The sequence below is a fragment of the Oryctolagus cuniculus genome, chromosome 15, assembly GCF_964237555.1.
Source record: "Oryctolagus cuniculus chromosome 15, mOryCun1.1, whole genome shotgun sequence".
In the NCBI taxonomy this organism is placed as follows: domain Eukaryota; kingdom Metazoa; phylum Chordata; class Mammalia; order Lagomorpha; family Leporidae; genus Oryctolagus; species Oryctolagus cuniculus.
Genome location: NC_091446.1, coordinates 27,494,225 through 27,510,575, shown reverse-complemented (window position 1 = coordinate 27,510,575; position 16,351 = coordinate 27,494,225). Strand labels below are relative to the sequence as shown.

At 57.9% G+C, this 16,351-nt stretch overlaps 1 protein-coding gene across 12 annotated transcripts; it reads left to right on the top strand.

The window, feature by feature from the left end:
• Positions 1–2,908: 2,908 nt before the first annotated feature.
• On the top strand, positions 2,909–14,848 carry MFSD13A (major facilitator superfamily domain containing 13A). 12 transcript variants are annotated; one of them, XM_070057308.1, is made up of 12 exons: positions 2,909–3,025; positions 3,874–4,068; positions 7,754–7,908; positions 8,842–9,085; positions 9,665–9,747; positions 10,206–10,658; positions 10,789–10,912; positions 11,686–11,782; positions 12,659–12,830; positions 12,903–13,096; positions 14,035–14,300; positions 14,650–14,848. In XM_070057308.1, the coding sequence occupies exons 4-11, from the start codon at positions 8,918–8,920 to the stop codon at positions 14,295–14,297; spliced, it is 1,554 nt and encodes a 517-aa protein (XP_069913409.1). In that variant the 5' UTR covers positions 2,909–3,025; positions 3,874–4,068; positions 7,754–7,908; positions 8,842–8,917; the 3' UTR covers positions 14,298–14,300; positions 14,650–14,848. The 12 variants fall into 12 exon arrangements, with proteins under 12 accessions (XP_069913409.1, XP_069913407.1, XP_069913408.1 ...); XM_070057306.1 differs by lacking the exon at positions 3,874–4,068 and having other exon boundaries at positions 2,916–3,025; XM_070057307.1 differs by lacking the exon at positions 3,874–4,068 and having other exon boundaries at positions 2,916–3,025; positions 8,462–9,085.
• Positions 14,849–16,351: the final 1,503 nt, after the last annotated feature.

Sequence of the window (16,351 nt, the reverse complement as noted above, 5' to 3'; positions counted from 1 at the left end):
TGTGAGCCTCTCGCTTGAGTTTCTGTGAGCTCTAGGAAGGAGGTGCTTTACCCTGCAAGGAGCTCTCTGCAACAGTAGTTGTCGCAATGACTGGGGCTTATGTAGGTTGACTTGCCCAGGCTCCCACTGCTGGCTACGGTAAAGGCATTGGGAGGAGTGAACCAGCAGATGGAAGATCGCTCCAGGTCTCCCCTTCCCTCTGTCTGTAACTCTGCCTTTAAAATAAATCTTTAAATGTATGTGTGTGTGTGTATATATATATATATATATCCCTCAAAACCCAGCTACCCTCTGTGCAGGCCTCCTGCACGCGCCTGGTGATGTCATGTTACTGCTGACTGGGCCTTTGCCGCGTCGTCTGGTTTGGGCCAGTGGCCTAGTGAGGGCAGCTGCTGAGGCTGGTGCCTGATGGAGAAAAGGACTTGGCTAGGGCTTCAGTTTGGAATCCACTTGACACTCCCTACTCCACAGCTCTAAGAGGGAGCCTCACCCTCTGCATTCTAAGGACTGGTCCTGTGACACAATGGGCTCTGTTAGGGGAGGCAGAACCACGCTCTCACACCTCTTAGCCCCCGTCAGAGATGGCCATGATTTTTGGGCTGGCACTCTAGTGTAACAGGTAACCGCCTGCCATGCCAGCATCCCATATGGGTGCCGGTTTGAGTCCTGGCTGCTCCATTTCACATCCAGATCCCCACTAATGGCCTGGGAAAGCAGCAGCAGATGACCCAAGTGCACCCACATTGGGAGACTCAGAAGAAGCTCCTGGCTCTTGGCTTCCATCTGGCCCAGCCCTAGCCATTGTGGCCATTTTGGGGTGTGAACCAGCAAATGGAAGACGTGTCTGTCTCTCCCACTCTGCCTTTCAAATAATTTTTTAAAAAAGATCTATTTGTTTATTTGAAAGTCAGAGTTACACAGAGAGAGAAGGAGAGAGAGAGAGAGAGACAGAGAGGTCTTCTATCCACTGGTTCACTCCCCAATTGGCCACTGGAGCTGCGCTGATTGGAAGCCAAGAGCCAGGAGCTTCCTCCATGTCTTTCCACGTGGCTGCAGGGGCCCAAGGAGTTGGGCCATCTTCTACAGCATTCCCAGGTCATAGCAGAGAGCTGGATCTGAAGTGGAGCAGCCAGGACTCGAACCAGTACCCATATGGGATGCCAGCACTGCAGGCAGTGGCTTTACCCACTACACCACAGTGCCGGCCCTGCAAATGAATAAAATCTTAATAAAAGTCATAATGTCATTACTGGAAGCTTGTGACTGTTATGTGGTAAGGGAAAATTAAGGTGGTAATCAGGCTGCTGATGAGCTGAACTTAAAAAGATTTTCTGGCTATCTAGTGGCCAGTGGGGCTTGAGTGTGGAAGGGGGATGAGATAGGACAGAGACGTTGACCAACTGTTCAGGCTTTGAAGATGGAGGGCTTCATGAGCAAACAGGCAAGAAGTAGATTCCCCCTGGAGCCTCCAGGCGGGCCGCAGCCCTGCCAACCCCCGGATTTTATCATCAAGACGCATTTCAGACTTCAGACCTCTGAACTGTGTGATAATGAATTTGCACGGTTTTAAGCCACTAAGTCTGGTAATCTGTAATAACAGCAAGTAGGAAACCAATACACCTGCCCGCTCCTATTTATAACTTGTCCCCTAAAGTCCCAGCACCTGAAAGGTGTCCAAGGCTAATCATGGGCCAAGCTCACTCCAGCCTGGAGTTCAGTAATGAGCCTGTGGGCTTGGCCACGTTTGCCACCTGTTTCCACTTGCCCAGGGGTATCAGATCACACCTGGGTGTAGAGTGGGGCAGCTGCGGACCCTGCTCAGTCAGCCCAGGAAGTCTGCATTTTTATTTTGGTCCCTGTGTGCTTGCTGAAGGCATTGGCTGGTCTAGGGGGGAAGTTTTCAGAGAAAACGAGAAAATTAAGGACCAAGCTGGTGTTTTTCAGCATTAGTCCATCCTGATTCCAGTAGCACACTCCTGATTTTTAGAGTTACACACTTGTTCTTAGTAAAATAGTCGGGGTCAGGGGGCACTGACTATTCCATTCCCCAGTCTCAGGTAGGGGGAGGGGATAGCGAGATCGTCTAATCACTGGTTCACTCCCCAAATGCCCGTAATGTCTGGGGTTGGGTCAGGCTGAGTCCAGGAACTGGGAACCCAAACCCTGCCTCCCACATGGGTGACAGGGATCCACCTACTCCAGCCATCACCTGCTGCCTCCCAGGTGCACACCAGTAGGGAGCTGGGTGGGGATGGAGTAGCCAGAACTATGGGATGCTTGCTGAGAGGCAGAGTTACAGACACAGGGAGAGACAGGGAGGAAGGTCTTCGATCCGCTGGTCCACTCCCTAAATGGCGGCAGTTCTTCCAGGAGGGAGCTGGACCGAAAGTGCAGCAGCCGGGACACTAACCGAGACCATGTGGGAGGCCAGCGCCACAGGCAGATGCTGAACCTACTACATCACAGCGTCACGGAGTTATTAGTAGGGGGAGGTTGTGCTGCGTGGTTGCGAGTTCAGGGCCTGGTGCCCACAACTAATCCTTGAAGGGCATCTGGGAGTCCCAGGCCGTGCCACTGCCCCCTCTATGTCTGCCTCAACTGTGCATCCAGTCAGAACACTGGCTTGAGGGAAGGTACTAGGTAGTCTTCATTCTAATTACTGAGCAAAGACATGCAGGAAGGAAGGGGGTGCCCAGGAAAACCTGGATTTGAAGTGCAATGACGTCAAGCCTTCGTGGAGGAGACAGAGCAGGGGAGGTCGGCAGCCATCCGGGCAACCTGCTTCCCATTTGCTAGTGGCCACTTTTCTCTTTTTGGTGCCTAAGGGCAAGCGCCCAAGACAAACATGGCGGCGACAGCCTCAGGCGCGGTCACCTGCCCGAGATGCGCGGAGCCAATCGTGGGGCGGGGGCGGAGGGGGAGGCTAGGGGAGGCTAGGGAGCCTTGGGCGCCGGGCGCGCAGGCGCGCTGGCTCGCAGCTGGCTCCTGGCAGCCCTGGAATTAGGCTTCGTCTGCCACGATTACGGTGAGAAGCTGGCCCGCGGCCGGACTGGGGGCCGATCTGACACGAACGACAAACCCAAGTGGGACGGGAATGCTTTCCGCTTCGGGGTTTTTGGGGTTGTCTGGGGCGGTCCTTGAGGTGATCAGATTGTGGGTTAGGAGAGTTCTGGGGCCAGGGGTCAGGGTGGAATCCCTGCAGAAGGGCTCTTCCGGGGGGAAGGGGACGCAATGGGCCAGGTAGCTCCCTGAGGGAGTGGGGTCGCGGGACGCAATGGGGCAGGCCGGGATCCATTCATTAATATAATGGCTCTTGACCCAGGTGGTGCAGGAGAACCATTTGGGGAGCTTAAAAAAAAAAACCAGCATGGGTCTGGGTCCCACTGAGATATTACGGTTTGAGAGGTCTGGGGTGAAGGCAGGGCCTCGGTTTGGTTGACCAGCTCCTCAGATGCTTTTCGTGAACCACAACACGTGTTCCAGTGCAGCTGTGGAGCGGGGAGCTCCGGGCTTGCTCTCCAACTCCTGAGGGGCTTGGGAGGGGCGTGGAGGGAAGCCGCTGGCTGTACTGACCCCCCGGGTGGGGGCGAGCGAGGGCCCTTCCCCAGCAGGGTGAAGTGAAGGAGCAGCAGCCGGAGGATGTGCCCTGAAGTATTTGGGATAATTGATAGACAGGCTCCCAAGGCCAGACCCTGCAGTGGGGAGGCTAGGCAGAGGCTGCACTGTGAAACAGGAAGTGCCACAGGCAACTCAGGTCCCTTGCGCGTTGAGAGGAGGGCATGCGTGACGTTTGCTTGGGTACTATGCCTTTCCATTTCAGTTGCCCATCTGATACCCCGAGGCCAGGCAGGGACGGACTGTTTTGTTTCACAGGTGCCGGCATAAGCTGACAGCTGGTTAATGATACCGCCCAGCCCAGAGCCGGGGTTCCTGACTCGGAATTCTGCTCCGCCGAGCTTTCCCTCTGCCCTGCCCTCTTCAGTGCAGCTCCAGGGCTTCGGAAGCAAGCACTTGGCCTCCTGATGCCTCTCGCCCCAGGCGCCCAGCCTGTCTGCTGTTCTTAGAGCCGTGGGTTGGCTCAGAAACCTGGGGGCTGCCGTGGTCTCCATGCCTTTCTAGCTCCTTTTCCCCCAGGAGCCCGATAGGGTGCAGGGGGAAGAGTGTGGCCCAGTGCCGGAGGGTGCCTTCCAAGCAGACCCCATTTTGCCCCGTGTCCTCGGGGTAGAATCTCGTGCAGGTTTACAAGGCCTCTGTGTCTGGCCCCGTTCTACCTCCCTGCTCTGAGCCCTCTTCCCAAGTTGCTTCTGCTTCTCTTAGCCCAGAGCTGTGCCTGGGGTGGAGGCTTGACAAATGTTGCTCCATGTTGTGCTCAGTACTCCTCCTTGTGCACCTGTTGCCTTGCTGTCTTCACACGGTTTCCTCAAGGAGCGCACCGGGCTTCCCCGGTTGTCTCCCCCTTTCACACCCACAGTCGAGCAGAGCCCAGCTAGGGCAGAGGGGTTCCTGGGGGTGGTGATCTGCTACCTGTGTGGTGAAGGCACCTGGTGGAGGCAGGTGCGGAATCGGGGAGGAGGGTAAGGAAGGCGCTTGGATCCTGATGCAGAGGCCTAGGGACAGGAAGAGGAGAGAACGCCTGGTTGGGAGTCCGTGTGACACTGAACTGGGCCGTGGACGAGCGTGGTGAAGTGAGAAATGCTCTAGCACCTGAGAGCCCTGTGGCTTTGGGTCAGGTGTTTTAGCCTTTGGAGCCATGGCTTCTTCCTCTGTGACGTGCAGACGGAGGCGGGACTGAGCGGCGAGGCTGCACGATGAGGCATAGAAAAGCCAGGCACCCCCCGCCCCCACCTGGCAAGTGGAAAGTAGCTGCGTCTTGGCCATCTCAGGTGGAAGGAACAGCGTGGAGGTGGCATTTAAGAAAAAATCTGAGGGAAGGCAGATGAGAGAGACTGGGATCTTCCAGGCAGCAAAAGGTCTTCATGTTGGGTGCGACAGAGCCCACGTCGGTTGTGGGTTTGGCAGTGTGGTCAGTAACTGATCTGAAAAGATCATCAGACCACATTACAGAGACATGAGAAAAATAGCTGCTGTTCACTGAGGGTCTGCTCTGCCAGGCACGGTGCTCCTCCCGCCCCGCTGCCGCCGTCCCAGCCCTCTGAGAGGTTGGCACTGACGTCCCCACTTTGTAGGCAAGAGACTGAGGCTCAGAGAGCGGGAGTAGCTGGCTCAAGGCCACCAACAGGACTAGACCAAAGGGGATGGGCTGTGGGGGGCCTCCAGCAGGCTCTTGTGCAAGGTGCCAAGGGGGCGGGGTGGCGCTGGCTGCAGGTTACAGGCAGCCTCACCCAGCTTATGCAACCAGGCTGATGATCCCCCCCATTGTTCTCAGCTGGGGTGGATTGAGGGACGGGGAGGGGGAGGGCAAGTGGGAGTGCGGGAGGCTGTTTCCTGGTGGAGGAGCGGAGCTGCGCGGAAGTCAGCCTTCGTGCTTCTTCCAGCTCCCGCTCCTGGCTCGGTGCTTCTCCCGCTCACTCGCCAGCCCCGCGGGTCACCTGGCAGGTGCCGTAGCCTGCAGCGTGGGTCTGTGGTGGGTGTTTGCCTCTGGAGTTCCCAGCCGTCTTCCTTGACCCTGCTCCTTGCAGAACGCCTCTTCTGACTCCCTCCTGGGCCCTGTTGTTTTCTCAAATTCCCTTCCCCTGGGGAAGGGGCCCGGTTACCAGGTTATTCTTTGTTCCCACCCTTCCCCTTGGGCTACAGTGAGCCCAACAAAAAGCCAATTTCTGAGTTGGTTTCATGTGACAGGCACTGCACTCTGGGCTTCTGGACCCTAATCCTTTCTGCACCCCTGTAAAGACAGGCATTATTACCCCATTTTGTAGATGTGGAAACCAAGGCTTAGGAGCGTTAGGGACTTGCCTGAGGTGACACTCTTAGTAGAAGCACAGCCGGGATTTGAACCTGGCCTTTCTGATGGCAAAAGTCATACCCTTGGCCTTCCCCACCCTTTGAGGTGGATGTGCTGGGGATGTGCGGCAGGGCTGGCCTTCTCCAGCACCAAGGACAGGGCCGGGCATCTTACGGGGGCTTCGTTCCCTTTCGACAAAAGCTCTGGAGTTCAGGGGTTCTGCGAGGCCCTGGGGGAGGCAGACACTGTGGCCTGGATAAGGATTGTGCTAGAGATAGACCTTGTGCTCTACAGCCCCAGAGCCTTTTAGAGGCATCTTGTTGAACCCTCATCCCGCGCCCTCCCACCCCACCCCCCCGTTTTGTGAAGGTCTGGGAGGCTCAGTTGCTGTCATCCCCAAAGCTTCAGCACTGTATTTTCTCATCCATGGCTAATGATGCCCTGATGATGTAGGCACAGAGAGGGCAGGCAGATGGCTCCAGGTCACACAGGAGGAGGACTTGGGAGACCTCAGTTGTGTCTTTTTCCCATGTCACTTAGAAAAGCTGCGCCCAGGCAGCCAAGGGGAATGCGTGTGCTCATCTCCATCGTGATGGTGTCGCAGGTGCACCTCCCGCTAAAACTGACCAGACTGTGTGCAGTTTATTGTGTGTCAGTTACACCTCAGGAAGGCTCTGAGCAGAAAAAAGGAGAGCATTTCCTTCAGGGGCCCAGGGGCCCCTAGGGAGAGGCCATGCGGCCACCCTCCTGCCATGCCGGGATCTCTGGCCCTGAGAGCCTCTGCAGGCTTCCAGGCCACTGTCAGCCCTTCTCTGGTCCCTCTCCCCTCAGCCAGGCAGGCCCGGCCCTGGTGAGCACAGCCGCGGGGGGGGGGGGGGGTGCACATGACCACGCCTGTTCTTTCTTAGGCTCTGCTGTCAGCTCTGCTGGGAGCTAGAGCAGTGGCTCTGCCCTGTCTCCCTGAAGACCCAACTTCTGCCCTTGGAAGCCCCAGGGCAGGTTGGGGTGGGAGGCAGGCACCTCTGCTGGCAGCCAGAGCAAGCTGTGGATGTGGGGTTGGCTCCTGAAGCCAGGGGGAGTGCACGTGGGGCTGGTGCTTTCCCTGGGAGGAAGCAGCAAGAACAAAGACCTGGCCAGAGAGGGAGGCTGGGCCTGTTGGGCTGGGGGATGGGATGGGGCAGCCTCTGTACCAGGCACTGGGCACTATGGAGGGTCCTGGGGACAGGACAGGTCCTGGGTAGTCGCTGTGGCTACTGTTGCACAAACAGCCCATGTGGGAGTGTGTACATGGGCCCGGGACAGGCCGTGGCAGGCTTGGGCTCCCCAAGACCCCGCCCCTCAGCTTCCCAAGGCCGCCCTAGCAGATGATCACCAATGGTGGAGTAGGTTTCCTCTAGCACAATCTGGAGGGTAGAAGTCCCAAGTCTGAGTTCCAGCAGGGCGGGGCTCCCGTGGAGGCTGAGGGAAGAGACCTTCCCCGTGCCGCCTCTGGCTGTGCTGGCTGCTGGCCTGGGAGGCGCTGGGAGCCACGGTGCTCAGGTTTCTGCTCATTCTTCCTGGGTCCACATCCCCCTCTCCTCCTAAGGACAGCGTCCTTCGGCCCACCTTGATCCAGGGTGACCTTGGGTCAATTTGTTGATATATGCACAGACCCTCCCCAAATATGGTACCATTCACGGGTCGGGGGTGGGGTGGGTAGGACTTGGACATATCATCTGGGGGGACACAGTTCAATGAGCACAGGGTGTTTGCAAGAAGGAAGCCCCCATTGCTTCCCTCTGGGGGCCAGACAAGCACACGTGGGGCATTCATTTTCTGAAAAGAGACGACCCCCGTGCTTCTTGCTTAAAGGGCAGTCGCCGACCGGCAGCCTCAGTGTCGCCTGTGCACCTGTAGGAGCTGCAGAAGCCCCGCCGCGTCCCCAGACCTCTGCATTCCCCGGGCGGCTCGTGTGCCCGGCACAGTCTGAGAAGCGCTGCTGGCCGTCATTTGCTTCTGCACCACAGGTCAGTGTGTCTCAGTCCTGCGGGGTCTGCTGTGTTCTGGAGTTCGCTTCCCAGCTGTTGATGTGGCCTGCGTGTGAGTCCTCTGGGGCCGCGGGGAGCTTGCTGAGCCAGCCCCTTTGTGGTGCTCTCGGGCCCTGCCAGCCTTCTGCTGTTTATGAAGATGGCTGCCACAAGCGTCTCTGGGCACGTTCCGTTCCTTGAGCTGCAAATTCCAGAATCCACATCTTGTCACTTCCTGCAGAGCAGACACCACGTGGGCTGGGGTTCCCCATCTCCCCAGCAGTGGCTGGGAACTGGATTGGGAGGTCAAGTGGCCAGGTGGGCCTGGGTCCCGAGTGTTACTCTTCTGCTGTGTGGCACTGGCCAGATGAACATCTCAGAGCTTGGGGTTGTGCTCCTGCACACTGGTGACACTGCTGTCAACATAGCAGGGGCCCTGCAGAGATGGTGGCACCGCAGCACCCGTCCACCGAACACTTGCTGTGCGTTCCCTCGCTTACTCCTTAAGTTCCTCCGCAGAGTAGGCCTAATCATTCCCCCTTTTCTTTTCCAGAAAAAGAAACTCGGGCACGGGTTCTGTACCTTGCCTCAGGTTACGCTTGAAGTGCCGTGTGCATCCAAGCTCAAGGTTGTCCTGGCCAGACCATTAAGGTCGTCCAGTGCAGGTGGCAGAAGATTCCGGGCATCCGGCCCTCACCAGGAAGCACAGGCCTTGTTGGATGCCTGCCTTCTCCTCCCACAGGCTTATCAGTTGTCAGTTACTCCCAGCCTCATATCAAGTCCTGCATTGTTCCCGGTGCACTAACTTGGAGATTCCCAGGCCTTGTTTTATGGACCAGCACTTTCAGTGGAAGCATTGTAGAAGCGCTTAGAGGGCTGGCTTCCAGCAGAGTTGGCTGTGATCCCTGCTACTAACTGTTCCTTCTCCCTCAGGGACCAGAATGGCAAGACGGCAGGTGGCCACGAGCCCTGCTCAGTGCTCTTGGGGCTGAGGCTGGGGCTGGCAGCCATGGGACTGCCTCAGCCCCAGGCCTGGTTGTTGGGCCTCCCCACGGCAGTGGTCTACGGCTCCCTGGCCCTCTTCACCTCCATCCTGCACAATGTGTTCCTGCTCTACTACGTGGACACCTTTGTTTCCGTGTACAAGATCAACAAAGTGGCCTTCTGGGTCGGAGAGGTAGGCCCGTGCTCTGCGGCCATCCCCGGAGGGGACCTCGAGGGGGCATGGCTGCTGGGCAGATGGCAGGACTAGGGCCGCCCAGTCGGGGCATGACCAGCTGCATGGTCCACCATGACTCAGTAGGAAGAGCTAGGGAGACCCCTGGTGGGCAGTAGACCGGCTCTTGCGACTGCTGTCTTCACTGTTCTATATATTCATGCTAGGGGGCTTTACAAAGCTCACAGGAAACACTTATTATTGAAAAACTAGGCATGGGATTTTTTTTTTTTTTTTGCACCAAAATTAATGAATCATTTAATCCATTTTTTTCGTTTTTATAAAGAAACATTCTTTGGTCAAATAGATATTTGCGTAGATTGAAGTATCAGCTGGCTACATGTACTAATGGGCCCTGGGCTGGTAGAAATTTGATGGGGGCAGCGGCTGATTGAGTGGCTTTTAGCTAAGGAGCTGACCTGAGCTGAGGTTGGCAGGCAGGCAGGGGCCCGCCCTGAGGGGTGGTGAGCAGCCTGGGCGGGGGGAAGCCCTGGGGAGGAGGCCGCCTGGAGCCCACCCGCGCCATCTCCCCCGCCGCAGACGGTGTTTCTGCTCTGGAACAGCCTCAACGACCCCCTCTTCGGCTGGCTCAGTGACCGCAAGTTCCTCAGCTCCCAGCCCGGGTTTGTGTCTTGGGGACAGCTCCTCACTGTCCAGTTCCGCCCCACTGCTGGAAACCCCCTGCCTGTGTTTAGGGTGGGGAGAAGGTCCTTCCTGGGTCCAGGCTGGTGAGCTGGCCTTGACTGACCCTCGCCTGGCTCGCAGCGGGCACACGTTGCCCCTGCTCGGCTTATCTGGCTGCTCAGGCCTCTGCACTGCGAATGCCCTCTGCTGCTTCCAGCAGGCCCCGGCACCCCTTCTGCTTGGGCCGTCACTGCCCCCGACCCTGATAGGCTGGCGGGGGGCAGGCAGAGGAGAGTGGACCCTATGTTGAGCTGTGCTTCCTAGGTCGGGGCGCAGTAGGGCCACCTGGTGGGAGCCCCACACTCTGGGCTTCTGCCTCCCATCTGAGGCCGGGGCAGGGTCCCTGGGGGGCCAAAGCTGAGGGGGCATCTCCCAACAGCCCTCCTCTCCCTGGCAGGTCAGGCACTGGGCTCTCCTCGAGGGCCGTGGTGCTGGCACGGGTTCGGGCGCTGGGCTGGCACGGGCCGTTGCTGGCGCTGTCCTTCCTGGCATTCTGGGTGCACTGGGCCCCAGCCGGCCTGCAGTTCTTGCTGTGCCTGTGCCTCTATGACGGCTTCCTGACGCTCGTGGACCTGCACCATCACGCCTTGCTGGCTGACCTGGCCCTGTCGGCCCACGACCGCACCCACCTCAACTTCTACTGCTCCCTCTTCAGCGCGGCTGGCTCCCTCTCTGTCTTCGCCTCCTACCCCTTCTGGAACAAGGAGGACTTCTCCTCCTTCCGCGCCTTCTGTGTGGCACTGGCTGCCGGCTCTGCGCTGGGCTTTCTGGGGGCCACACGACTGCTGAGGCGGCGGGTCGAAGCGGCCAGAAGGGAGCCAGGGTGCTCAGCCCTGGCTGTGGACGGCGGGTGAGTGCCACCCTGGCTCCCCAGGCTCCCTCGGCACTCCCCCGAGCTGACTTTCCCCAGGGCCCTGGCTGATGTGCGGCCGCACTGGGCGGGGTGGCCTGGCTGGTCTCACCTCCCTTCTGCCCTGTAGCCAGTGTGAAGAGGAGCTGCTGGTGGGCGCCGAGGAAGCGGGCAGCATCACCTTGGGCCAGTACCTCCGGCAGCTGGCACGCCACCAAAACTTCCTGTGGTTCGTGGGCATGGACCTGGTGCAGGTATGAGGAGCAGGCCCCTGCCCCCGTGCTGGCTGGGCCTCACTCCTCGGGAGCTGGCAACTCAGTTCTGGGCCTGATTGCCTGGCAGCAGGAACACAGCAGCCTGGGTCCTTAGGAGGCCTGCATCCGAGCCCCAGAGGGCCTCCTCACTCCCTGTGTGTGCTCAGGCAGGTCTCGGCCCCCTGGGCAGCCTTGTCCTCACCTGTAAAGTGGAGATGTGAGAGAGGTGTCCCCTCTGGGGGCTTGGCGACAGTCTTCTTACAAGCTAAGTGCCACACCTAAAACATATGTACTTAGAGGAGCCAGATTTGGAAACAAGTTGTATTCGTGTTATGAAAACTTGTTTTCCTAAGGTGTTTTCAGTTAAGAAGAAAAAAACTTGGGACTGGAACAATGACTTATTCATCCTGGCTTCCAGGTCCTGGGAGGCAGGAGTGATGACTCAGGTAACTGGGCCCCTCCCACCCATGTGGGAGACCTGGGTTGAGTTCCTGGTTTCTGGCCCAGCCCTGACCTCGGCTGGCATTTGGGGAGTGAATCAAGGATGGTAGATTGGTCTCTCAAATTAGGGAAAATAAAAAAAAAAAAATACTTTTTAAAGCTAGTTAAGAAGCAGGAAAGCAGTTTTAGTTTTTGTTCTGGCCTGTTCCATGCTTCGGACCTTGGGGTCACGACCCGCTCTACCTCCTGCTGCCGTGAGGGACCGGCCCGCGCTCCCCAGCTGGCTTCCGGCCCTGCCGTGGGCCCTACTCACTGCCCCCGTGGGGTTGCAGGTCTTCCACTGCCACTTCAACAGCAACTTCTTCCCCCTCTTCCTGGAGCATCTGTTGTCGGACCAAATCTCCCTCTCCACTGGCTCCTTCCTGTTGGGTGAGTGGGTGTTTCGGACAGGCTGGGGGGACAGAGGCTGCACCCTGGAGCCCCTCGGTCAGCTGGAGGCATGTCCACCTCTCAGGCGGGGGCCCAGGTGGTGGAGGGCAGGCACGAGTCGGCCACGGGGGTCTCACTTCCAGCCCCCAGCTCTGTTTTCCCAAGGAAAGGATGGGAAAATGTCACCGGGTGTGGGGTATCCGGCAGCTGTCTCACGGGTCCTCTTGATGATGGTGCCACCTAGAGGCGAAACTGTGCAGTGCAGCTCAGCAGCAGGGGTGCAGTCCACAGGCCTTGGTGTGAGCCTGGACTCTGCCCCTTTGCCGCGTGGCGTGGGTGTGCTAAGGGCTATTGAATCTCTGGGCTCCCTGGCTCAGCTGTAAAGCAAGGATAATGGCTGTACAGTCGCTCTCCGAATCTGTGAGTTCTACATCCACAGATCCACCCAACTGCAGACCAGAAATGTGGCTGGGCCTGCGGTGGGTGTCTCTGTACTAAACGTGTGCAGGCTCCTTCTTGTCATCATGCCCTAAACAATACAGGGTCAGAATTGTTCACATAGCATTCACACTGCACCGGGGGCTGGAAGTAAGCTGGAGGTGGCTTAGAGTATATGGGAGCATGCGGCTGGTTCCTCACACGCACAATGCCGCCCTGTGGACGGGACCTGAGCCCCCCTGGGTTTTGGTATCCACGGCGGTCCCTGGGAAGGAGGCTGGCTGTACTTACCAGAAGGGCTGTGAACAGGAAGCTCTTTGCATGAAGCTGTTGTTAGTGCTGAATGAATGTACGTCATGATTCTGCTTGTCAGGCTGTCGGTCACTGTCGCAGCTGTGCAGTGCCCCTGACCACGTGGGGCCCCTCGTCCTTCCCCAGGCATCTCCTATGTCGCTCCCCATCTCAACAACCTCTACTTCCTGCCCCTGTGCCGTCGCTGGGGCGTCTACGCCGTGGTGCGGGGGCTCTTCCTCCTCAAGCTGGGCCTCAGCCTGCTCATGCTGGCAGTGGGCCCGGACCACCCTGGCCTGCTCTGCTTCTTCATCGCCAGGTATGCCCCTGCCCCGCCTGGGCCCTGCACCCCGCCCTGCCCCTTCATCCCGCCTGCTCTCCCTACTGGCAGCAACCGCGTCTTCACTGAGGGCACCTGCAAGCTGCTGACCCTGGTGGTCACGGACCTGGTGGACGAGGACCTGGTGTTGAACCACCGCAAGCAGGCGGCCTCAGCGCTCCTCTTTGGCATGGTCGCCCTGGTGACCAAACCAGGCCAGACTTTTGCTCCACTCCTGGGCACCTGGCTACTCTGCTTCTATACAGGTGAGGGCCTGGCAAGCCAGGCTGTGGGTGTGGGCTGGCATGTCCTTGACCCTCCAGAAATGAGTAGTCATTCCTCTTTAATTATTTTGTTCATTCATTCATTCATTCATTCATTCAATAAATAGGTACAGAATCCTCTGCAGACTGTGCTCTGGGTGCTAGGGAGAATAATGGTTAAGGCGGACAAGGTCTTTGCCTGTAGCCGGGGGTGGGGGGTGGTGGTGGGGGGGAGGAGTTGGGCAATAAATGGCCAAAAAGAAAATGCCAGGCAGCTCTAGGTGCTGTGGTAAAAGGGGAGATGTGAGACGATGTGACCGAGAAGCTACTTCGTGGTCCCGGAAGGCTGGTCTGAGAAGGTGACCCTCAGAACATGAACTGAATCTAGGAAAGAGCTCAGCTCATCACAGGCAGAGGGAGCGGAAGGAGCAGTATGTGCAAAGACTGGGGAATCGGGAGGAGTTAGAGAAGAGGCTGGAGAAGCGAGCAGGGCTTTGTGGAGCAGGTCAGGGTTTGGATTTGGATTTTGTTGTGGGGCAGAGAGACGCTACTGGGAGGGTTCTAAGCAGGGAAGCATGGTGTCTGATTTACATCTTGGAAAGTTCACTTTGGCTGCTGTGTGAACCGATTGTGGGGAGGTGAGGGTGGGAAAGCAGGGAGAGCATTGGGAGACTGTGGCAGAGCCCAGGGAGGCTGGGTCCCGGGTGGTGCCGTGTGTTCTGGAGTTCGGGGAGATGAAGGGTTGGGTGTTGGGGAGTGACGGAATTAACGGGCATTGAGGGAGACCTTGGGCTGGCGATGCTGTTGGCTGGGAGGCATCAGGAGCTGTGCTTTGGGCGTGCACATGTGACCCTACAGTGCTACTCCATGGACTTTGGAGGGCTCTGGGGCTTGGAGGGGAGCAGGGCTGGCCACATGCTTTTTGTGTTCTCTTGTCCTAGGTCATGATCTCTTCCAGCAGCCCCCAATGACCCCGGTGGGGAGTGCCCACCCCTGGCCAGAGCCCCCAGCCCCAGCCCCGGCACAGGCCCCAACGCTCCGCCAGGGCTGCTTCTACCTGTTGGTGCTGGTGCCCATCACCTGTGCACTGCTGCAGCTCTTCACCTGGTCTCAGTTCACGCTGCACGGGAGACGCCTGCACATGGTCAAGGCCCAGCGCCAGAACCTGGCACAGGCGCAAAGCCTGGATGTTAAGACGGTGTGAGAGGTACAGCAAGGCTGCCCTGTGGACAACAGGGCCCACAGCCTGGGGCAGGTGCCACTTTTGCCAGCCGCATCCTGCTCCTCCACCGTCAGCTACAGGACAGATGGCGGGGGGAGCACCTGGGGCCGAGCCAGGAACGTCACTGAGGGCTGAGAGCCTGCTTGGCCTGGGCAAGGGCTGGGCCCTATATGCTCAGGGGCCTGCTTCTCTTGGGGGGCAGAAAGATGAGGGCTCAGAGGACGGGGCTGCTGGGTGGCACACACAGGGTAACTGTGGGGCCTAGGGCCCTGTCCCACCGCCTGGGTGGGGCTGGCTGTCCTCGTGGGCTCAGGAACCACTTTTGGTTCTGCAGCTGCTCCATTTGCCTAGTCAGGGAAAGCGGACTGTGCGTCTCACCCTCGCCCTCCTGCCATTCTTCTGGTGATTTCTCCGAGGGTTCTTTGCTTCAGCTGTGCTGGAAGTGGCATGTTCTCTGCTACAGGGCTCTCACCCCCAGCAGGTCTCTGAAGAGCCGCATCTCATGACAGCCGATTAAAGCCAGTCATTTCTAAGGTGTGTCTGTGTGGTGGCCTGAACAGGAAAGCACTCTGAGAGCATTTTTCTAAATAAGAGTTGGTGGAGGGTCCCCTGCTTCAGTGCCTGGGGGAGCCAGGGAGAAAGATGCAGACTGCTAGCTGCTTGGGCACTGGGAAGCAAAATGACTTCCAGGCCCTGGTGCGTGCCCCACGCAGCCCTGCTGGTCATGGGAGGCAGGCGAGAGGTTGTCAGGCACAAAAAGTGTCAGTGTTTGAGTTCGAGTCCCCGAAACTCTGACTTCCTGAGCCTGGGGTATGACCTGCTCATTGGGATTTTGAAAATCTCTAGGTGATTTTACCACACAGCTGGCATTGAAAACCATTGCCTGAGACATTTGGGGCCAGAGAATTCAGTTGTGCATGCATAGTGGTGGCCTCCCCTTCACAGTTGTGACAACCAAGCATGTCTCTAGACACTGCCAGTTGTGTCTTTGGGGGGTGAAATTGCCCTATTTGGAAATCATCGCTCTAGGCTGACGGCTTTTTTTTTTTTTTTTTGAGATGCAGAGTGAGCCGGATAAGAGTTCTCATCTCCTGGCTCACTTCCCAGTTGCCTGCAGTGGCTGGGGTTGGAGCCGGGAGCCAGGATCACAATCCAGGTCTCACATGTGGGTTGCAGGTACCCACTGACAGCACCTCAGCCAGCACTGCTGTCTCCCAGGGTCTGCAGTGGCAGAAGGCCGGAGCTGGGAATCAAACCTGGGCACTCTGATGTGTGACCTGCTAGGCAAAATGCCCACCCTTAGGCCTTTGGTTTTTGAGGGTCTGTATAGTGGTTAAAAATGTAGGTTCTAGGGGCAGTTATTTTTGGCACGGTGGGTTTTGGTGCCACTTAGGATGCTGGCATCCCATTTCCGAGTACCTGGGATTGAGTCCTGCTGCTGCTCTGACCTGGCTTCCTGCTAATATGCATCTTTTTTTTTTTTTTTCTTTGACAGGCAGAGTGGACAGTGAGAGAGAGACAGAGAGAAAGGTCTTCCTTTGCCGTTGGTTCACACTCTAATGGCCGCCGCGGCCGGCGCACCGCGCTGATCCGATGGCAGGAGCCAGGTACTTCTCCTGGTCTCCCATGGGGTGCAGGGCCCAAGCACCTGGGCCATCCTCCACTGCCTTCCCTGGCCACAGCAGAAAGCTGACCTGGAAGAGGGGCAACTGGGACAGAATCCGGCGCCCCGACCGGGACTAGAACCCGGTGTGCCGGCGCTGCAAGGTGGAGGATTAGCCTAATGAGCCGTGGCGCTGGCCAACTAATATGCATCTTGAGAAGTAGCAGAGGATGGCTCAAGTGTTTGAGTCCCTGCTATCCATGTGAGACTGAGATGGAGTACCTGGCACTTAGCTATGGCCTGACCTACCCCTGGCTATTGGGGGCATTTGGAGAGTGAACTAGTAGATGGAATCTCTCTCTTATTCTGCCTTTCAAATAAAAATATAGCAACACACTTTAAAAAGTGTAGCTCCTAAGGCTGTGTTGCCTGG

What these genes read in the sequence shown, in the direction of transcription:
- MFSD13A (XM_051823540.2), top strand. Translation starts at nt 8,918, where the DNA reads ATGGGACTGCCTCAGCCCCAGGCCTGGTTGTTGGGCCTCCCCACGGCA. An exon ending in TTCCTCAGCTCCCAGCCCGG is followed by an intron (nt 9,748 to 10,205) that starts GTTTGTGTCTTG and finishes TCTCCCTGGCAG; the next exon opens with GTCAGGCACTGGGCTCTCCT. An exon ending in TGGGCATGGACCTGGTGCAG is followed by an intron (nt 10,913 to 11,685) that starts GTATGAGGAGCA and finishes GTGGGGTTGCAG; the next exon opens with GTCTTCCACTGCCACTTCAA.